Source organism: Condylura cristata, unplaced genomic scaffold (assembly GCF_000260355.1).
Source record: "Condylura cristata isolate star-nosed mole 26May11 unplaced genomic scaffold, ConCri1.0 scaffold00003, whole genome shotgun sequence".
Lineage (NCBI taxonomy): Eukaryota > Metazoa > Chordata > Mammalia > Eulipotyphla > Talpidae > Condylura > Condylura cristata.
In genome coordinates this window covers 29,246,946-29,264,698 of record NW_004567104.1, presented here as the reverse complement: position 1 = coordinate 29,264,698, position 17,753 = coordinate 29,246,946, and the positions used below count along the sequence as shown (strand labels likewise).

General features: G+C 35.5%; 1 protein-coding gene across 16 annotated transcripts in view; it reads right to left on the bottom strand.

Moving 5' to 3' along the window:
* Positions 1 to 17,753, bottom strand: part of DLG1 (discs, large homolog 1 (Drosophila)) — a 206,024-nt gene that overhangs the window by 48,529 nt on the left and 139,742 nt on the right. For all 16 annotated transcript variants that reach the window (XM_004675115.2, XM_012733445.1, XM_012733432.1 and 13 more), the window contains 3 exons: positions 15,448 to 15,568; positions 11,207 to 11,363; positions 1 to 103 (listed from right to left, as the gene is read on the bottom strand). In XM_004675115.2, coding sequence (XP_004675172.1) covers positions 1 to 103; positions 11,207 to 11,363; positions 15,448 to 15,568 — 381 coding nt within the window. The remainder of the gene's footprint in view (positions 104 to 11,206; positions 11,364 to 15,447; positions 15,569 to 17,753) is intronic.

The following is a 17,753-nucleotide window of genomic DNA, read 5'->3' as shown; positions in this document are numbered from 1 at the left end:
CTTCAGGTCGATACTGTGCCACAATTGTGACAGCTTGGCCAGCATTTTTCAAAGCTGCTGCTGCCTGTTCATGGCTGGCAGTTCTGAGGTCAACACTATTTACCTGCAAATCAAACCAAAGCTTAAATTTGAAAGAAAATGATTACACAGATTAGATAGCACAACAGCCTTAAAAAAAAAAAAAAGCTTACACGTTAAAAAAAGTTAAAAATCACTTTATCACTAAAATATTTTCTTGTTCTGATTTACTAAAAATGTCATACAACAAATAACATTGCTATAAATCAAAACATTTTATTCACTAAAAATACAATGTTTAATATCAAGTGAGCAAAACCAAAGTTATTTTATTTTTCCTCAAGTTTTTCAGAATGTTGTCTGGCAATTTCTTGAGAAATGGATCTTAATTTGACAAACTGAAAAATCAACAAGTGTCATCATTTGTACTTTTTTTTTAAAAAAAGATTTATTTATTTATGCATACAGAACTGGGGTATAAGCCAGAGGCACAGATGCGGTGAGAGGCTTCACCAGAGACATAGTGGGGAGCAGAACAGGCCAACTGACAAAGTACACTGCTGAGGGGAGCAGCGGGTGGGTCAGGAGAGGTCTGCCGCGCCATGTGGTCACCTCCCTGGCTGGGATCGAACTTTCACTGAAGCAGCTGTGGCCAGCTTGCAGTGCTGTGTCCTAACCCACTGTGCCACCAGGAGGGCCCCAGTTTTACATATTTCAATGCTATTAACATACATTGCCAAATTATAAGAATATATTTAATTTGCATTCACATCAATAGTGAGCAATTGGACTGGACTGTTTGGCACTTAGTTTTAAAATTGAGACCACGGTGCTTCTGGATACACAGCTTTCAATGTTTAACCAGTTTGTAACGGTCAGCTTAATATACTTTAGCAGCGTGTAAGTGACCCATATAAGGTAGTCCCTATGTGAACAATTTAAGAAACATCTATTTTTGCATTGAGTTTTACACACTTAACTATAAGCCAACTGAAAAGTTATTTTGGTATGAGGTGTGAATTGAAGCTATAATTAATTTTATTCTTCAAAGTAGCTAATTTGTCTAACATCATTTAAAAAATAATCCACCCCTGCCACTAATTTGTCCTTACTATAGCATAGCTTATTTAAGAAATTCAAACAGTAATTTAAAAGCAGTAAAATCTAAAAGTTTGAGTGGTTTAATTGGAAGGATTTTTCAACAACTATACATACTCAAATAGAATTTTCCATCAACACACCCAGAAAATTCTCTTTATACTCAGGCCACTCACTAGCAATCACTTTATAACTTCTATTAATACAAATTAGTGTTGCATGTTAATGACTATCATATAAATAGAATCATATAGTACATATTTTTATAGCTTTTTTACTTTGTTTTATTCAACAGTATCCATTATTAGAGCATCATATATGTTGTTTTGATTCCAGTAGTTCATTACTATTTACTGGTGAATAGTATATACTGCATAACTTATTTAATCCCTGAGGGTGATGGACATTTGAGTCATTTCCAGATCTGGATTATTATAGTAAGACTGCTCGAAACGTTGTTAAACATTGTTGTTGTCTGTATACCCACAACATGGCAGAACAAAGAGGTTGGAATTATCTTTGCCTTTGAAAACAAGTAGGAAAAAAACCTGATGTGTGCTCCTAGAAATCCATATGCTTTGATCCAGTTATATGGCTCCAGGGCATCCTCAGGGAGTTTAAGAACTAAGGTTGGTGGGTGCTGCTGGGAAAGGATAGGAGGAGGTGAAAGGGTGCATGGTCAGGGCTGAGGGGTGACTTCCCAAGCTCCACTGAGGGAAATCCAGGAAACTGCAAAATTTTGACATAAAAGTAGGCCTGGGCCCAACCCAGGACAGTGAGAATTCAGCAGACTCTGACCTGGGAAACTGGAAACAATGCAACTGGGGAGGCATTATGTCCACTGAAGGAAACCTCTCCTCCACTCCCATGGGAGTTCAAAGAAAATCCAGGTGGAGCCAGGCTAGACTCCATAAAAAGCCTACACCAAAAAAGAAGGTTTTAGAGTAAAATCACAATTCTTTCCAAAAGACAAACCAATGATTTGTATCCTTCCCAGCCCTGTAGAAGTGGCAGCTGAGACAAAGGCAGAGCAGCGATGGCCATTGTGGGAAAATTATTCCCATAGTGTGAAGCCTAAAAACCCCAAGTTTCATAGATCACAATTCCTAGAAGAAAGAAACAGGGAGGTGGGGAGCAAAGTGAAGATATCCTAAGCACAGAATACTGCTTATTGTGGAACAAAACAAGAGATGGAAGTGACTAATGTCACTACTCAAACCACAATTGAGTATTAAAGCCTGATATCCCCTCTTGCCTCTACCTCATACTGGGGGGGAAGGGGGAGGTAAACTAAGGAAAAGACAAAGAAAGATAAATCTCTAGCACCACAACATTCACACACATATGTATCAAAAATGAGACAATACCCATGTTTCGGAATCAAGTAACGTAGCAATACAAGTAGAAAAGCAAGTGACAAGTACAGAAGTCCTGAGACAAGTATAAAGAATACAGAAATAGAGAACCTATCGGACAATGACTTCAAAACAACATTAAAAAATATTAAGTGAGATACTAGAAGGCCACTGAAAACAGATAGTCAAGATCTCAGAAAAGAGATCCAGGAACAGAAAGTTCTTCACTAAAGAGAGTGAGTATATAAAAAGATCATAAAGATTCTGAAACAGATAGTCAAGATCTCAGAAAAGAGATCCAGGAACAGAAAGTTCTTCACTAAAGAGAGTGAGTATATAAAAAGATCATAAAGATTCTGAGTAAAATGCAGACAAACTAAGTGGTTTAAAAAGAACCAGAATAGCAAAAGAATTTCAGCTATAGAAGACTCAAACAAAGTAAACAGAAGAAAAATATATCAAGACAAAAAAAAAATGAATGAACTCTATGATAAATATCAGAGTCAATGAGAAGAGGAAACTTATAAATGATTAGACTTCCAGAAGGGGAATAAAAAAGAAATAGGGTTAGGAAACCTATTAAAAAAAAATGAGAGGGCCCTCCCTGGTGGCGCAGCAGGTTAAAGCACTGCACTAAGAAGCTTAAGCCACTTCCGCATGAGTTCGATCCCTGCCTGCCCCGGAGGAGATCCACATGGCGCGGCAGACCTCTCCTGACCCGTCCACTGCTCCTCTCAGCAGTGTACTTCGTCGATCTGCCTGTTCTGCTCCCCACTCTGTCTCTGGTGAATCCTCTCACCCTCCGCATCTCTGGCCTGTACCCCAGGCTCTATATGAATGAATAAATAAATCTTAAAAAAAAAATGAGAACTTCTCAAATTAAACATGGAAATTCTGTAAGTAGAGAGAACACCTAAATTCTTAGATGCAAAAGACATACACCCAGATACAACAAGGCCAAACTATCAAAAATTACAGATAATTTTTTTTTTGGCATGATAAAGAGAAGCAAGAGAAAAATAAACAATTGATAAGGACTTTCAACTGATAAGTATATCCCCGGATTTCAGTCCAGAAATCTCCAACCAAGAAGAGAGTAGAAGAAAATACTCTCAACCCTGTAAGATAAGAACTGTCAGCCAAGAATTCTCCATCCTGCAAAATTATCAATTAAGTATGAAAAAGTAATAAATGTTTTATCAGACAAATAGAAGCTAATAGAGTTCGCCATCACGAGACCCACTCTTGAAGTAATACCTGAAGGAGTTTTTCCATAAAAAAAGAAAAACCGTAAGCATAAACTCCTTAGCAAAATGACAAGAGTAATTTAACACCAGTACCAAGAGTACCAAGAGTACCAAGAGTAATGTTATGAATTAACAATACGAAATATTACAGGAGAAGAAGAAATGAGTAAAATCAGAATAGTTAAATGTCACGAACATCAGCACATGGAGGACCTAAAACATAGGAATTTAAATGAACTCATAGTAATTATTGGCTGAAAATCCAGAATAGACACCAGCAACTAAAGAAGCAAAGACAGTGACAGAAATACTAAGGAAAGTCATCAGAAGAAGTAGACAGGAACAAAGAGAAAAAGAAATAGAAAAATGTAAGAATCAAAAATCAAAACCAAAATGATAGAAAATAAACAGTTCATATAAGTAATCACCCTACATGTGAGTAGCCTGAATTCATGATTAAAAAAATATAGCTCTAGGGCCCTCCCTGGTGGCGCAGCGGGTTAAAGCACTGCACTGAGAAGCTAAAGCCACTTCCGCATGAGTTCCATTCCCGCCTGCCCCGGAGGAGACCACATGGTGTGGCAGACCTCTCCTGACCCGCCCGCTGCTCCCCTCAGCAGTGTACTTCGTCAATCTGCCTGTTCTATTCCCCACTCTGTCTCTGGTGAAGCCTCTCACCGCCCCTGAGCCTCTGGCCTGTACCCCAGTCCTGTATGTACAAATAAATAAATCTTTAAAAAATATATATATATAGCTCTAAAACTGTGGGTGAAAAAATTCTAGTCACTAATACCTTTATGAAAGTCCCATTTAAGTCCAAAAGATAAAAACAACTTAAAACAACAGGATGGAATAAGGTCAAACATATTAATAACTCATATAGTAAGTCAAAAACTGCTATGCTTACAGCAATAAGTTAAAAAAGTTAATCAAGTACAAAGATGGACACAATATAATTCTCAAGGAACAACTCACCAAGGACCAAGGAAGATAGTAATTCTTAATATTTATGCTCCAAATATAGGAGCAACTAGTTATATAAAGCAGTCATAAACAGGACTAAAACATAATATAACAAAAATACAATTGTTGTCAGAGATGTCAACATACCACTGACACAAAGGGTAGATCATCCAGACAGAAATTAACAAAGAAATAGAGCTTGAAATTGAAGACCTAGATCAGATGAACTTACTGGATGTTTACAGAGTTTTTCACCCTAGAAGCAAGGCATACACTGTCTTCTCCAGTGCACAGAGAAAATTTTTTGAGACTAGATCAAAAGATCAAATGCTAGGACATAAATAAGTCTAGAAAATATATCAAGCATCTTCACAGAACACAACTCTATAAAACTAGTAATTAACTATAAATGGAATCCTGGAAAAAAAACAGACTAATGGCAAGATAAGCTACCAGACTTTATGAGATGCTTTAAAAGCAGTACTATGAGAGAAACTAGTATACTGACCCACATAAAAAAAAAACCAAGTTTTTTCTAGTTTCTGCAGCTGAATAAACCAGAAAATGAAAGCACCCCATGACCAGAAAGCAAAAAATAATAAAAGTTAGAGCAGAAATAAATGAAATAGCAAACAGGAAAATTGTTTAAAAGATCAATGAAACCGTTAGTTGACTCTGGAAAAAAGAACCATAAGAATATTGGGTTGTCAGAAAAGTCATGACATATTTTTTCTATGTTTTTTGAGCAAAACTGTGTCATAACTTTTCCAACAACCCAATAAATTGACAAGATATTAGTTATACTTAAGAAAACCCTAATTAATAGAATCAGTATAAGAGAAAGGAAATTACAACAGATACTGCAGAAATACACAGGATTGTTAAGAATCTATCATAAAAATCTCTAGGCAAACAAATTGGACAACCTAAAAGAAGATAAAATTCTTAGACTAGTATAACTTTCCTAAACTGAACCAGGATGAAATATACAGCTTAAATGGTCTAATCACAAGTGCTAAAAATTGAAAGAGTAATAAAAAGCCTCCCCAAGAACAAAGACCTAGGGTCAGATAGCTTCACCAGTGAATCCTACCAAACCTATACAGAAGATCTCATACTGATTTTACACACATTATTCAAAAAAAAAAAATTGAAAAGGAAGTAAATTTCTCCAATATATTTTATGAGGTCAACATTACCCTGATCCCAAAACCAAACAAAGACAGCACAAAAAAAGAAAACTAGATCACTATCTCTAATAAACATGTATGGAAAAATTCTCAAAAAAATCTTAGCAGAACCAAAACCAGCAGTATATCAAGAGAATCATCCACCATAGTCAAGTAGGGGTCATCCCAGATATGCAAGGCTGGTTCAATGTATGTAAATTGATCAATCATACATCAGATCAACAAAATGCAAAACAAAACTCATATGATTATCTAAAAGAATGCTAAAAAGCATTTAACAAGATTCAAAAATCATTTATTATAAAAATCATCCCAAAATGGTAAGAAATGGAACCTATCTAAATATTAAAAAAACTGGGTATCACAAACCTACAGTGTCATGAACTCAATGGTGAAAGGTCTGAAGCATTTCCACTAAGATCAGGAACAAGACAGGGATGTCAAATATCATCTCTTATTCAACACAGTCTTGAAAATTCTAGCTGAAGCAATTAGGCAAGAAAAGGACATAAAAGCAGTATAAATTGAAAAAGAAGTGAAACTGTCACTAGTCTCAACTGATAGGCTAATATACTTAGAGAACTCAAAAGATTTTTCAAAAAGCCTCTAGAAATACGTGAATACAGTAAGGCAGTACACAAACCAATACACAACTATCAATGACATTCTATATGTGAACAATATCAGAAGAAAGGGAAATAAAGAATAAGTTTCATATACAATAATGCCAAAAAGAATGAAACACCTGGTATCAAACTTAATGAAAGAGGTGAAGGACTTGTATAATAAAAACTATGAAACTCGGCGCCTCCCTGGTGGCGCAGTGGGTTAAAGCACTCTGCACTAAGAAGCTTAAGCCACCACCGCATTAGTTCGATCCCTGCCTGCCCTGGAGGAGATCCACATGGCATGGCAGACCTCTCCTGACCTGCCCGTTGCTTCCCTCAGCAGTGTACCTCCTCGCTCTGCCTGTTCTGCTCCCCACTCTGTCCCTGGTGAATACTCTCACTCTCTGCATCTCTGGCCTGTACCCCAGTTCTGTATGAATAAATAAATAAATCTTAAAAAAAAAACTATGAAACTTTATTAAGGGAAGTAAGAGAAGACATTAAACAAATAAAGAAGTCTGTGCTCATGGGCAGGAAGAATTAATATCATTAAAATAGCCACATTAGGCCCTCCCTGGTGGCGCAGCGGCTTAAAGCACAGCACTGAGAATCTAAAGCCGCTTCCGCATGAGTTCGATTCCCGCCTGCCCCGGAGGTGACCACATGGTGCGGCAGACCTCTCCTGACCCGCCCGCTGCTCCCCTCAAAAGTGTACTTCGTCCATCTGCCTGTTCTGTTCCCCACTCTGTCTCTGGTGAAGCCTCTCACCGTCCCTGAGCCTCTGCCTGTACCCCAGTTCTGTATACACAAATAAGTAATAAATCTTTTTTTAAAAAAAGCCACATTATTCAAAGCAATCTACCGATTAAACATAATATCTATTAAAATACCAACGATATACCAATATCCGTAAAAAAGATGTATTAATAGATGGATGAAAAGCATGGAAATTGAAACAGTAATAAAATGTCTTAAATAATAAATAAATAAACCCTAAGTCCAGAAATGGATTTACCAATGTATTTATCAAACTGTTAAGAACTAATATCTACCTTATTAAAATTGATTTTTAAAGTACAATGCTCTCTAGTGCAATTTATAATGCCAGATTAACTTAATATTGAAACCAACAAAGACAGCACAAGAAAATTATAGACCAATATCCCTGATGAACATTGTTGTAAAAATATCCAACACCAGCAAATTTAATTCAACAGTATATAAAAAGGATTATACACCATGATCAAATGAGACAGTCCCAGGAAGGATTAATACAGGTAAATCAATCAATGTACTATATAATATTGATAAAAATAATGTAATAATGTCAAGAGATGCAGAGAAGCACTTGATGAAACTCAGAACCCATTTATGACAAAAACTCTAAATAAAAAGGGAAAAGAAGGAACCTGCCACAATACAATAAAGGTCATATGTTGCAAACCAATAGCCAATAGACTACCCAATGATGAAAAACTGGAAGTTTACCCTTAACACTGGGAGTAAGAGAAGGATGCCTACTGTCACCACTTCTGTTTAACTTATTATTAGGGTTCTAATCAGAACTAACAAACAAAAACAGAATATAAAGGGAATCCAAGTCAAAAAAGAAGTGAAACAACGACTATTTGCAGGTATGATTTTATATATAGAACATTCTAAAGACACTATCAGTATGTTACTTGATGTAATAAATGAATACAGAAAAGTGGCAGATTACAAAATCAACATACAAAATTGATAAGCTTTTTATGAACAATGATCAAGAAACAAAAGAAATTAAGAAAATAAACTTCATTTATTGTAACTCCATTCTCTGGTACGATCTACCCAAGGAGGTAAAAGATCTACAGGTATTATTAGAGGACTTAGTGACACAGGAGATGGAAGGATCTCCCTTGATCATTGATGGTAAGAATCAATATAATCAAAATGACTGTTCTGCTTAAAATGATGTATAAATTTAATGGAATTGCATTAAAATCTTAGCAATGTTTTTCAGAGAAGTTGAGCCAAAAATAATGAAATTTAATGCAATCCCAAAAGGCCTCACACTGCAAAAGCAACCCTAAGACATAAAGGAGATAAATGGAATTATAATGTTATACAACTTCAAACTTCACTATAAGAGCAATAGTACTAAAAACAATGTAGTATTAACACAACATTGATAAACAGATCAATGGAAAACAATGTACATGCATGATAAAGTATCTATGAACTTAAAGACAGGCTAAGGGCAGTCTTTTTTGATAAATGGTAGTGAGAAGATGAGAAAACCACACATAAAGGAATGAAGCTGGATTACACACTAACCCTATACACAAAATAAAATTTAAAAGGATTAAAGATTTAATCCTTAAGTCTTAGTAAGATTTATGACAATAATACATAGGAGAAAACATTAGTAATATATTCCACAATATCAATAATAAAGATTATTTTGGTGACTCAAATCCTATGGCACGGTAAATAAAAACAAACAATTGGGATTACCTCAAATTAAAATGCTTTACAGAAAAAGAAAACACAACAATAATAGGCACCTTATTGAATAGAAGAATATATTTACAAAATACATAAATGATAAAGGAGTAGTATCCAGGAAAAATCATACCACTCAACAACACTTAAAAAAGTAACCCAATTGATCAGTGGGCAACAAATATGAATAGACAATTCACCAAAGAGGATATCCAGAAGACTAACACTCATGCTCCTAAATGAGACACTGTTTAAAACTGCAATAAGACATCATCTCATACCATGAGAATGCTACATATTAAAAAGACCTCCAACAATAAGTGTGAAGATGTGGAGAGAAACTCTATTACACTGTTGGTAGAAATGTAAACTGGCACAACCATTATGGAGAAAGCAACCTGGATTTACCTTAAAAAGCTAAAACTATAAGTACTGTATGACTCAGCAATCCCACTCTTGGGCATATAACTACAGAATATGAAACCGTCAATACAACACCCATGTACTTCACAATGTTTATCACAGCATTATTTACAATAGCTGGGACACAGAAACACTCCAAAAGTCCAATGATGGATAAATGGATCAAGAAGAGGTGGTATATCTATCCACTCCACAAAATGCAGCATAGCCATGAGAAAGCATAAAATGCAGTCATTTTCAACAAAATGGAGGGTCTGTATATAATTATGTGCAGTAAAGTAAATCAGACCTATAAAAACAAATACTGGGCAACTAGATAGCAGACAGTTTGAGAATATAAGAACACTTTAAAAAACCAGTGGATATCAATAAACATCCAGAGCTCCCTGAGGTTGATGGAAGGGACAAGAGGATATAAGGGTGGTTCTGTCTCAGCGTATCAATACAGTTGGGGACAATATTCTAACTAGAACAAGCTACTGGCTGCCTATAGAAGGCAGCCAGTGTTGATGATGTTATAATGATGTTATACACTGTATAGATCCTTTTTATGTTTTGTGTTTTCTCTTGGACCTGTATCTGTGATACAAATATCCAGGTACGTATAAAGTTCAAATGCAGACAAGACTCAAAGCAATACCAATTTTTCTTAGAAAGGAAGTAATCAGAGACACTTCAATCACTGGCCACCAATGAGCAAGCTGCAATAGACCTGGGAGTTTACTTGAAAATATGGCAATAGTTTTATTTTGAATCAATGTAAATGCAGTTTGTCAAAAGCAGACAAAATAATTTGTTAGTTTGAATTATGGTAATAACTACAGCATTTAAACAATATATTTTAATAAAGTAGCCATGTGATATTTTATAACATAAAAGAACTCCTATGTATATGTGGGACTCAGTATTAAATGATCAGTGACAAGAGAGTCCTATGGATTTGTTGAAGTCTAATTCAAATGTTTTTAGTGGTCCAGTGGGGAATAGAAAAAAGAAGTGAGAGATAAGAAGTGGGATGAACAGAAAAAATAATATAGAGCAGATGAGTTAACTGTAAAAAAAAACTACAAGGTTTAGGGGCTATAAATGAATTGAAAGTAAAAGAGAAAGCACAAAAATGGAATTAAAATTCCCAAATTCTATGTGTCACTAGGGGAAACAGGGAAACCACTGATTGATTTTAGTTAACAACATATGGGTAATGACCACAAAAGACAAAATGAAAGTAAAAAGAAGAGACAGATATAAAATAATAAAACCAGAATAACTACATTAATATCAGCTAATACAATTTTTAAGGTAGAAACTATTAGTATAACTATTATTATATGAGAATTATTACACGAGAAACTAACTCATGAGGAAGAAATGACCTGATTCTAAACTTAAATGCATCTAACAACAGTTTCAAAGAAAAAAAAGTACTGCAAGGATAAACTGTTAAACCCAATATCATTCAAACAACTTAAAATTTCTTTTAATAATAATAGATTAAGCAACAAATTAAACTATAAAGAAGAGTTCAGCTATACATGTAATAAAGTTTTGCTATTAGACATATAGAGAACCATGCAGTCAACAAATACATACTGCTGGATGTGTTTATATCTGTGCTTCAAAAGCACTGACCCTTTGTATAAGCGAGTCAAGTATCAAAAGAAAATTTATCATAGAACATTTCTGACAAAACTACAATTTTACAGTTAAGTTGTAAAGTGTTAGTAAGATAATAAAAATTCTTCCTATGACTTCAGGATACAAAAAATAAAACTTTAAAAATAGGTCATAGTTAGAACATTATTTTGATTAACATATCCTACCGATATAATACGATCTCCTTTTCTAAGCTCTCCACTAAGATCAGCAGGTCCTCCAGCCAAGATAAAGGAAATAAATATTCCTTCTCCATCTTCACCTCCTACAATGTTGAAACCAAGGCCTGTTGAGCCACGATGAAGGACAACTTTCCTAGGCTCCCTAAAAATTAAAAAAAAAAAATAAATAAAAATCTTAGAAATTTTATGAAGTACTTGATAGTCTATCAAACTATAAAGAAAGCTAGATGGAATTTAAAAGTTTTTCAAAACTATGGGGTAAAACTATTCTTTCTAAGCCTTAAAGCTTGGAAGAAACCTAGTAATAATTCTATATAAAAACTAAAAATTTATGTTAAAAACAAACATGAAATTGAATCAAGTGGGAGAAAATTAAGAAATTAAAAAATTATAGAGTATTCAAGAAATATAAATTCTCATTAAAAGTTGATATTGTATATACTTTATTTTCTATGAAGCCATCAGTACCTCCTGCAAACTAGATCTAGAAGGTGTATAATCTTTTTGTTTTAGAGAAAGCAGGCATCTTTCCAATCCCCAAAAGGGTGAATCATTACTAAACAATCATTGCAATCCTATTCACCCTTGCTAAGGTGAGGTTATACCCCTATTTCCCCTTGTAAGAAATTAAGGAAACTTTTATCATCACTTTCCTTAAAGACAGATCTTAGGCCCTCTCTGGTGATGCAACGGGTTAAAGCACAGCACTGTGAAGTTGTCCTCAGCCACTGCAGCACGAGTTTGATTCCCTGCCTCAGAGGTGACCGACATGGTGTGGCAGACCTCTCCTGACCCTCCTGCTGTTCCCCTCAGCAGTGTACTTCATCAATCTGCCTGTTCTGCTCCCCATTTTGTCTCTGGTGAATCCTCTCATCCCCCACACCTCTGGCCTGTATGCATAAATAAATCTTAAAAAAAAAAAGACAGACCCTAATAAGAATAAAGTACATTTTGTGCCCCAATATGAGCATATTTGTCTGTCTCTAACCAAAGTAACTCCCCCCAACAGAAGAAACAATAAAATGCCATTAATGGCTTGGACATATGGGATGTCACCAAGTAAATCCTAGAGAAAGTATGGACTTTAGACTGTTATACCAATAGTGGAAATTTCCATCTCCAGGTTTTTTATATGAAATAATTAAGCATCATTTATTTTTAAAATTTATTTATGCATACAGAACTGGGTGTACAGGCCATAGGTGCAGAGACAGTGAGAGGATTCACCAGAGTCAGACTGGGGAGCAGAACAGGCAGACTGATGAGGTATACTGCTGAGGGGAGCAGTGGACGACACAGGAGAGGTCTGCTGTACCATGTGGATCACCTCCAGGGCAGGGATTGAACTAGCACTGAAGTGCCCAAGGTCAGCTTTGCAGTGCTGCACTTTAGCCCACTTCGTACCAGGGAGCAGTAATGCCAGCATCATTTCTTATGTCTTCTTTTTCTCTTCACTTTTCATCCAATCTAAGATACACCTTTTTTGCACCCACCCCATCTAAAATCTGAATCTGTATATACTTTACCACCAATAATGTTTCACATTTCCTGACAATTATATATACTTGTATGGAAACTATTCACATTTCTGGTAAGACCATGTAGGTCTCAGCATCAGTTTATTTTAGATATGATAAAATACAGACTATCATTTGGGAATAGAAAATAGTATACTTGATAAACATTTTAAAGATTTATCTGATTTTTCTCAAACAATGTAGAAAGCTATTGGTAACAAAAGGGTTAACAGAATACTTTTTAAAAAAATGAGTCTGAGATACTTCCATATAATGTGGAATTAATTTTACATATCTGTCTGCTGGAAACTAAAAATGATGTTTTCCAGTCATACAGACATTCATCTTTATTTAGCCATTTCAGCTCAACAAAATTATGTTTTGTCAAAAAATAGCAAAATTAAAGATCTTGTTGTTAGGAAATATGTACAGAAAACCATATGTGAGAGAACAAAGGGAATAATAAATACAAAATTTAGGAAAAGTTAATATGGCATTATGGGAGAAGCAGGATAAGATCAGGGATGCAAAGCAGGTTTCATTATGTTGGTGCTGTTTTATTTACTTGCTAGATGATGGACTGTAGCTTAGATTTCCTATTATAGTTTAAAACAAATTTATTAATTATAACTTCACATTAGAAAATAAAACTTAATTTAAAAATACACTGCTAAAACCCAAAGTAGTTCCAGAAAGAAATACAATCTGACTTTCAAATAATATAAGCACATGAAAAGATGCTCAACATCACTAGCATTTAGGAACTGCATTAAAAATCACAAGGAGATACGTCACACCTACTTCAGTGATTATAAAACAAGATACAAAAGAAAAAGCCAGTGTTGTTTAAGGTGTAGAGAAAGAGTAACCTTCATATATTGATGGTGGGAAAGTAAAATGATGTTGCTGTTACAGAAAACAGCAATTCCACCCTTGAGTATATATCTAAAGGAATTGAAAGCAGGGATGCAAAAAGATAACTGCATGATAGTATTTACCACAGCATTATTCACAATACCTAAAAGGTAGAAATAACCCAAAGGCCCATTAAAAAATGGATGGGCAGGCCCTCCCTGGTGGCGCAGTGGGTTAAAGCACTGCACAAAGAAGCTTAAGCCACTTCCGCAAGAGTTCAATCCCTGCCTGCCCCGGAGGAGATCCACATGGTGAGGCAGACCTCCGCCCGCTGCTCCTCTCAGCAGTGTACTCCGTTGATCTGCCTGTTCTGCTCCCCACTCTGTCTCTGGTGAATCCTCTCACCCTCCGCATCTCTGGCCTGTACCCCAGTTCTGTACGAATACATACATAAGTCTTTAAAAAAACATGGATGGGCAAACAAAATATGGTCTATAAACACAACAGATAATTATTCAACCACAAAAAGGAATTATGTTCTGATATTTTCTATGACAAGGTTATATACTGAAAACATTATACTAATCAAGAAATAAGATTTCTACTTACATGAATACCCTAGAATACCCAAATTTATAGAAACAGAAAGTAGATTAAAGGTTACAAAAAGCTAGGAGGACAGGGAAATTGGTAGATATTACTTAGTGGTTAGGTTCTGTCTGAAGTAGTGAAAAGGTTTTGGGGTGTAGTGATGATTGTATAACTTTGTGAATACAATTACGATCATGAATTACATTTTTTAAAATGGCTAAATAATACATTTTTAAATCACAATTAACAAAATCAATGTAATATACTAAAAACTTCAGTTCTATGCTAGAACGCTTAAATGGATGAATCACTCGAAAAAGTTGTGAAAAAAATGAACTTCAAAACCATCAACTGCTTGTATGCATGGATTTTTTCATTTATTTTTACATTGGTAATATGACATAACCTCTGCCAAATTGCTTAGGATCAAATTATGGAGAAAACGTAATGTGAGAATAAAGATTTTTGTACTTAATTATTTGGGTAGGATATTGTGACTATTAAAACGCGAGTGATAAAACACACCATTTTAGAAAGACATCTCCAGTAACCAACCACCTGATTTTCACAGAAAAGTATAGAAAACAGGGAGGCCTATCAAAGTCCCTGATGGCCAAGGGGTTAAATCTCAGAACTATCATCTCTACTGCCTGAGTTGGATTCCTGGCCAGGGAGCTAACCCACATATGGCTCAGCAAACTTCTCCTGTCTTGCCAAATGCTCCCCTCAGCAGTGTATTTCAATAAATCTGCCTATTCTGTTTTCCACTCTGTCTCTGATGAATCCTCTCAGCTCTTGCCCCTACCTCTGGCCTATGCCCCAGTTCTTTTACAAAACAAAAACCCACACATTCTAATTACAATATTTTAGACAAGAGATAATGTGAAAAAGGGTGGTGTCAGGATATCAACGATATATATCAAACAAACGATATATATTCAAATATTTGTTGAATTCAATTGCCATAATATTTTATTATGTTTGTTAAATAAAAAAATGAAAAGTTTCATTCTTCACTTAGCTTTTACAGTTTACCAATTCTAGAAAAAGGGCAATAGTTAAAAAAAAAAGAGCAAAGATTTATTTGGAATGTAAAATACTTATTACATTTCAGGCTTCAATGAACCCTCCAATGAAACAAATTAAGTTCATCACCTGTCAAAGATTTTCAAGCCTTAAAAACTGTGGCTATGTTATTTGGTTGACTATAACTACATCTAATAGTTGACTTTATGCAATAAAGATGAATATTTACTTCCTTACCTTGTAATTTCATCATCTGCAAGCATTGTTTTTGAAACAGGCGAATATCTACTTGGTGATGCTGGTGTCTGGCCCAAGTAGGAAGATGAGCTAACATGGTTATCAACATGCTGCGAAGAAGCTTCAAAATAAAGAAAGCAAAAACCACTTGAAAAAAATGAAACAAGTCATTCACTACCATAATGAATCATTAATTTTAAGATTAGCTAATCATATTTGCTTATTTGCAGAATTTCGTAAAAAAAAAAAAAAAATCAGGTAAGAAGACAAGATCAAATTTCCAGATAAAAGCTAGTTTAGTTATTCAGCTCAATAAAGCAAACTTATTATATTTGGTTTTGTCTAAGAAAATACAGCCAAAATGAGTTTTACATTAACTGATGTGTACAATAAAATTTAGGAAGGATCCTTAACAAGATTGTCACAGAAAAGACTAACTTTTCTGAGAAGTTATTTTGCAGATTACTCTCCTTAAGAAGTATATATACTTGGCCCTCCCTGGTAGATATATACTTGGCCCTCCCTGGTGGCGCAGCGGGTTAAAGCACAGCACTGAGAATCTAAAGCCGCCTCCGCATGAGTTCGATTCCCACCTGCCCCGGAGGTGACCACATGGCGTGGCAGACCTCTCCTGACCCGCCCGCTGCTCCCCTCAGCAGTGTACTTCATCGATCTGCCTGTTCTGCTCCCCACTCTGTCTCTGGTGAAGCTTCTCACCGCCCCTGAGCCTCTGGTCTGTACCCCAGTTCTGTATGCACAAATAAATAAATCTTAAAAAAAAAAGTATATATACTCAAATTTGACTGTACTTAAAAATAGATGCAAACATAAATTCTCAAAAAAGTTTTAAGATAAGCTGAGCTTGGCTTCTAGTCTGGCTATAAGGAACTTAGAAGTCAATACCTTTTAACAACTACAAACATATACAAACTGAAAAGTCAATAGCTCTTAGAGCTATTCCTTAAAATAAGGAATGTTACAGGCCAAGCCACTGCCTCCCAAACTGGATTAACTGACAAGCAATTTTACACAGTCACAACTTATCATCACAGAAACTACTGCAGAAATAAAGAAATTGTTGTCAGCTAAGTTTGGATGACTCTAACGGTCAAAAACATCAAGGGGACCAAGTTATCTGGGGATTCCATACTTGATGAGTTTCACCAGGTTTTCACAGTAAACATTGGAGAAAAATCCTATAGTGATTCTGGAAGCGAAAAGGTACCATTTTGAAATATACAAGAGCAGTTTTGTCATGTTCTCAGGAGAAACTACTTAATCAAGAGTCTAACCTGCCAGGGTTTTATCAGTTTGACTGGGCAAAGAGGAATAAATCAGCAGCCAACCACAATGACCCACCCAAGGAGTGAGTGGGAAATACTGAGAAGCACTGTAAAGTTCAAAGTTCAGAAGCACAAATTCATAAAAAAGATTGAGATATAATTACAAGACTATAGGATATTTTTCCTCCCCAAACATCTTATCAGCATATTACCAAAGGTGTATGACAGCGTTTAGATCTTTTTACCCAGGATATCATGCCTGCTTATCAAGAAAAAATTACAAGACTTACTGTAAGGCAAAAACACAGTTTGAGAAGACAGAACAAGTATCAGAACCAGATTCAGACATGACAGCTATACTGAAATTATCAGATGAGGAATTTAAAACAATGACCAATATGCTAATGGCGGTAATGCATAAACTATAGATACTATAACAGATGGGAAATGGAAGCAGAGAGGTCAAAATTCTAAATAAGGAAAAAAATAAATGTCAGACATCAAAAGCACATTAACAGAAATGAACAAATGCCATTGTATGGGCTAATTATTTATAGGGTATGGCTGAGGACAGAATCACTTAACTTGAGGCTATCAAATAGCATCCTGTACAACTGAAAAGTGAAAAGAGAAAATAACAGGGTGGTGGTGGTGGTGGAGGAAGAGGCCAAAAAATGAATAACAAGGGAGCTGTGGGGACAACAGAAAAAGATGTAGAAGAAATATACAAAAGACTAACTACTAAGAATTTCTCCAAATTAATGTCAGACAGTAAACCATTGTTCTAGGAATTTCAGGCAACACAGGAATAAATGCCAAGAAAATTCACCAGGGAATTTTTTTAAAAATTAAAAAAAATAGGCCCTCCCTGGTGGCACAGCGGGTTAAAGCACAGCACTGAGAATCTAAAGCCACTTCCGCATGAGTTCGATTCCTGCCTGCCCCAGAGGTGACCACATGGCGTGGCAGACCTCTCCTGACCCGCCCGCTGCTCCCCTCAGCAGTGTACTTCGTCAATCTGCC